Source organism: Nelumbo lutea, chromosome 2 (assembly GCF_056320005.1).
Source record: "Nelumbo lutea isolate HS-2025 chromosome 2, American lotus-T2T, whole genome shotgun sequence".
NCBI lineage: Eukaryota > Viridiplantae > Streptophyta > Magnoliopsida > Proteales > Nelumbonaceae > Nelumbo > Nelumbo lutea.
Window position 1 is genome coordinate 66,207,590 of NC_142685.1, and position 3,887 is coordinate 66,211,476.

At 41.9% G+C, this 3,887-nt stretch overlaps 1 protein-coding gene across 2 annotated transcripts; it reads left to right on the forward strand.

Annotated features, from left to right (window-relative positions):
* The first annotated feature begins 238 nt into the window (after positions 1–238).
* Positions 239–1,728, forward strand: LOC148871292 (short chain aldehyde dehydrogenase 1-like). 2 transcript variants are annotated; one of them, XM_088968588.1, is made up of 3 exons: positions 239–535; positions 671–714; positions 801–1,728. In XM_088968588.1, exons 1-3 carry the CDS (start codon positions 458–460, stop codon positions 1,594–1,596), a joined length of 918 nt encoding a protein of 305 aa, XP_088824714.1. In that variant the 5' UTR covers positions 239–457; the 3' UTR covers positions 1,597–1,728. The 2 variants fall into 2 exon arrangements, with proteins under 2 accessions (XP_088824714.1, XP_088824713.1); XM_088968587.1 differs by having other exon boundaries at positions 332–535; positions 629–714.
* The last annotated feature ends 2,159 nt before the right edge of the window (positions 1,729–3,887 follow it).

Here is a 3,887-nt window from a genome sequence, read left to right on the forward strand (position 1 = left end):
TATTTCTATGCAATACTCTCACACACAATCATTCATTTTAAATTATTGCATATTTATTTATTTTCTATAAAAATAAATTTATTTGATTGTTTATTTGAAAATGTCTTTTATGCATGAAGATATTAATATTGTTGAATTATTCCGGATCCAAGTTCTAGCTTTTATTGGGTCAATAGATAACCAAGTGATTAGATCCTTGGCCAAGATATTTGTCTCAATCTAGAGAGGCCTTAACTTGGTCTTCCCCCCAAACGTTCAAGTTGGTTAAGTTTTCTCCTCAAAACAAGAAAGGGAACATTGGGCAAAGACCTATATATATATGGCTATCACAAATAAAAGTGTACAAATCAAGATAACTTGGAAGGTGAAACAACCTCCGAATTTCGGCCTTATCCAGATTTGACAGTAGATAAGTGTCTCCGATCCTATATTGTGCAGCTGCTCTATTTCTCTTTGTATGCAGGTTTGGTATGCCAAGATATCAGCCGTCCACCTCTGCATCTACTCGGTTCTTCGGTTCTTGGAGAGAATTCAGGTGCTCTCTATTTTAGTTTGATTTTTGTGTTATGTGTTGCTATGAAGTAGATTGAAATGGGTTCTGACTTCGGAGGTTGTTAAGAATATATAGGTCTTTGCCTCTTATTCTTTATTTGCTTGGCACAACATTCAGGCAAAAATGGAAGGTGGCCCATTGCTATCTAACATAACAAGAAGGTAAAACCTTGAGAGAACATTTCTCAGACTTGATGTCAGATGGAGATCACCATAAATTAACCATATATACCCATTTGTTCTAGCAGGTTAGAAGGCAAAGTGGCGTTGATAACTGGCGGTGCGAGCGGGATCGGCCGGTCCACGGCAAGGTTGTTTGCTAATCATGGCGCCAAGGTCGTAATCGCCGACGTTGAAGATGAATTAGGCCACTCTATCTGTGAAGAAGTTGGCTCAGAAGGGACAATCTGCTTCATCCATTGTGATGTCACAAAAGATGCAGATGTTAGAAACGCAGTAGACAGCACGGTGGACAAGCATGGAAAGCTCGATATCATGTTCAACAATGCGGGCATCACCGGCAGCCCCACTAAAAAAATCTTAGATTCCGACAATGAAAACTTCAGAAAAGTCTTGGAAGTAAACACCTTCGGTGCCTTCTTGGGCGCTAAGCACGCATCTAGAGTGATGATCCCATTGAAGAAGGGAACCATAATCTTCACTTCAAGTGTTGCATCAGTCATTGCAGGCGACACGCCATATGCTTATGCAGCGTCAAAGCATGCAGTGGTAGGGTTGACAAAGAACTTGAGCGTGGAGCTTGGTCAGTATGGGATTAGAGTTAACTGCATTTCTCCCTATGGACTTGCCACACCAATGTTGAGGACAGCGACGGGGCTTGAAGAGGAAAAAATAGAGGCTTACTTGTCGGGTGGAGCAAACCTGAAAGGGGTGGTGCTGAAGGCGGAGGATGTGGCGGAGGCTGCTCTGTATTTAGCTAGCGATGAATCTAGGTACGTGAGCGGCCTCAACCTTGTCGTGGATGGGGGTTTCAGTATCACCAACCCATCTTGCCAAATGGCTGCAGCAGGACTACTTCGGTGATGTCACATGAAGCCATGAAATGCTTTGTCAGTGTATAATTCCATCAGATAATGTTTTCATGTTAGAGACCATTGTAGCTTGATTAATTTGCGAAGTTCTCTAGATCTCTAGATCTCTAGATCTCTCTCCCCTCCCGTCTCTCTCTAGATCTCTCTCTCTCCCCTCTTCTCTCTCTCTCACCTCGTGACAGAGATCAGAAAAGATAGTTATCTGATCCAACCAACCAACTCTGCCCATAACTTACGCTTACCGTATGTCTGCGAGGAAGGTCATCACCGACGGCCTTATCCAATACCTACCTTATTTAATATGCTTAATTATTTATTGCTATTGCTCAACAATTTTGTGGGCCTTTGCTCGATCGAGCTGTTAACAGTCTTCTCTCCTTGGGTGAGCCCTGCGGTCCCCCGGATCTCCTGCACATTCATCCATACGTCCTCCCATTCTATTTTTTTCCTATTAAAATTTACATTAAAATTTTGTCTTCCTCTTTTGCTCAAAGCTTTTCTCAACTAATGGACATGCGACAAACCAATAGAAAACCACATGCCTGAACATTGCATACCATTGATCTAGAAAGGAATGCTTGAGATAAAATATACACCAATTAAAGCTAGAAAGACAGAGATTAAAAGAATGGGTGGAATTTCACTATATTGAATAACTGTACATGGCTGAATATTTATATACCAATAATAAAGAATAAATTAGAAACAATTACAAGAGTAGAAATAGAGAAATAAGGAAAGGTCCTTCTTCGGTAGGAAACTTGCTAAGAAGAGAGTTTCCTTTTTGCTCTGATTGATCTCTCTTTGGTAAGAGTCATCTGTATAGTAGTTGATCCTTCTTTGGCAGGAAGATTAGAGTCTTCTTTGGTAGGAGATCTAGGACTCTCTTTGGTAAGAGTGCTAGAGCTCTCTTTAGCAGGAAGACTAGAGCTCTCTTTGGTAAGAGGAGGAGAGCTAGGGCTGGCTGACCTAGGGTTGGCCAGCTCCTCAATATGCCCTTCAAGCGAAAGTGGGCTGGAAGCACTTGAAGCTTGGGTCGAAGCCATTCAAATTGGGAAGACCAAAGTGGTTTAGTGAAAATATCAGCAAGTTGATCCTATGAAGGAACCACAAGATCAGACACTTCTTAACGATGAGATCCCAAAGGAAATGAAAGTCAACCTCAATATGTTTAGTACGGGCCCGGAAAATTGGATGAGCTGTAAGATGCGTGGCCCCAATATTATCGTAGTAGAGAACTAGTGGAGACTTAAGTTTGACCCCCAAATCGGAGAGAAGAGAATTTAGCCTTTGTGCTAGAGCAAGCTATTGTAGGTTGCTTCTTAGCGCTCCACAAAATCAAATGAGAACCAAGAAAAATACCATATCCGCCAGTAGAACGTCTGTCATCAAGGCAACCAGCCCAATCAGCACCGGAGTATGCTGTCAACGTGTCTAACGAGTGTGCTGAGAAAAACAAACCAGAGTCAATGGTTCCTTTGAGATACCTTAGAATCCTCTTTACTGCGCCCTAGTGTTCATCAGAAGGAGTTGGTAAAAACTGACAAACTTTATTCACTGCAAAGGCGACATCAGGTCTTGTTAGAGTGACGTACTGAAGAGCACTTACAATGCTTCAGTACTGAGTGGGATCAGGGAGCGGTTCACCATTTAACCAATAGAGCTGGGATGAGGTGGCCATTGGACTAGAAACAGGTTTGGCCGCAGCAAGGATAGTCTTCAACAGAAGATCCAAAATATACTTATGTTGAGAAAGAAACAATCTGGTTGCATCACGATGAGATTCAATAATAAGGAAGTAGTGCAATGACCCCAAGTCTTTCAGAGCAAAGGTCTGAGATAAATTACTGATAAGCTGAGCGACATGAGCAGAGGACGATCCAGTAATAAGAATATCATCAACATAAACAAGAATGTAAATGGTAATTTGTTCTCGGCTGTAAATGAACAAAGAGGGGTCACACTAGGAACCCTGAAAACCAAGATCATATAGACAATTACTCAACTAGGAAAACCAAGCTTGGGAGCCTATTTGAGCCCATAGAGGGCCTTATGAAATTTGCAGACATGATGGGGATAATTGCTATCCTCAAAGCCTTTCGGTTGATGCATAAAAATAGTCTCGATAATGAAGCCATTAAGAAAGACATTATGAACATCCAGTTGCTGAATGTCCTAACCACGGAAAACTGCAAGAGCAAGAACAGTGCGCATAGTAGCAGGTTTGACTACAGGACTAAAAGTCTCTATGAAGTCGACGCCTAGAATCTGAGTGACGCCTTG

Bases quoted from the DNA above. Each gene is read 5' to 3' on its own strand.
- LOC148871292 (XM_088968587.1), top strand. From the start codon at position 458: ATGCAGGTTTGGTATGCCAAGATATCAGCCGTCCACCTCTGCATCTAC. The intron at 536-628 runs GTGCTCTCTATT...AAGAATATATAG, and splicing joins GGTTCTTGGAGAGAATTCAG to GTCTTTGCCTCTTATTCTTT. The intron at 715-800 runs GTAAAACCTTGA...TTGTTCTAGCAG, and splicing joins CTATCTAACATAACAAGAAG to GTTAGAAGGCAAAGTGGCGT.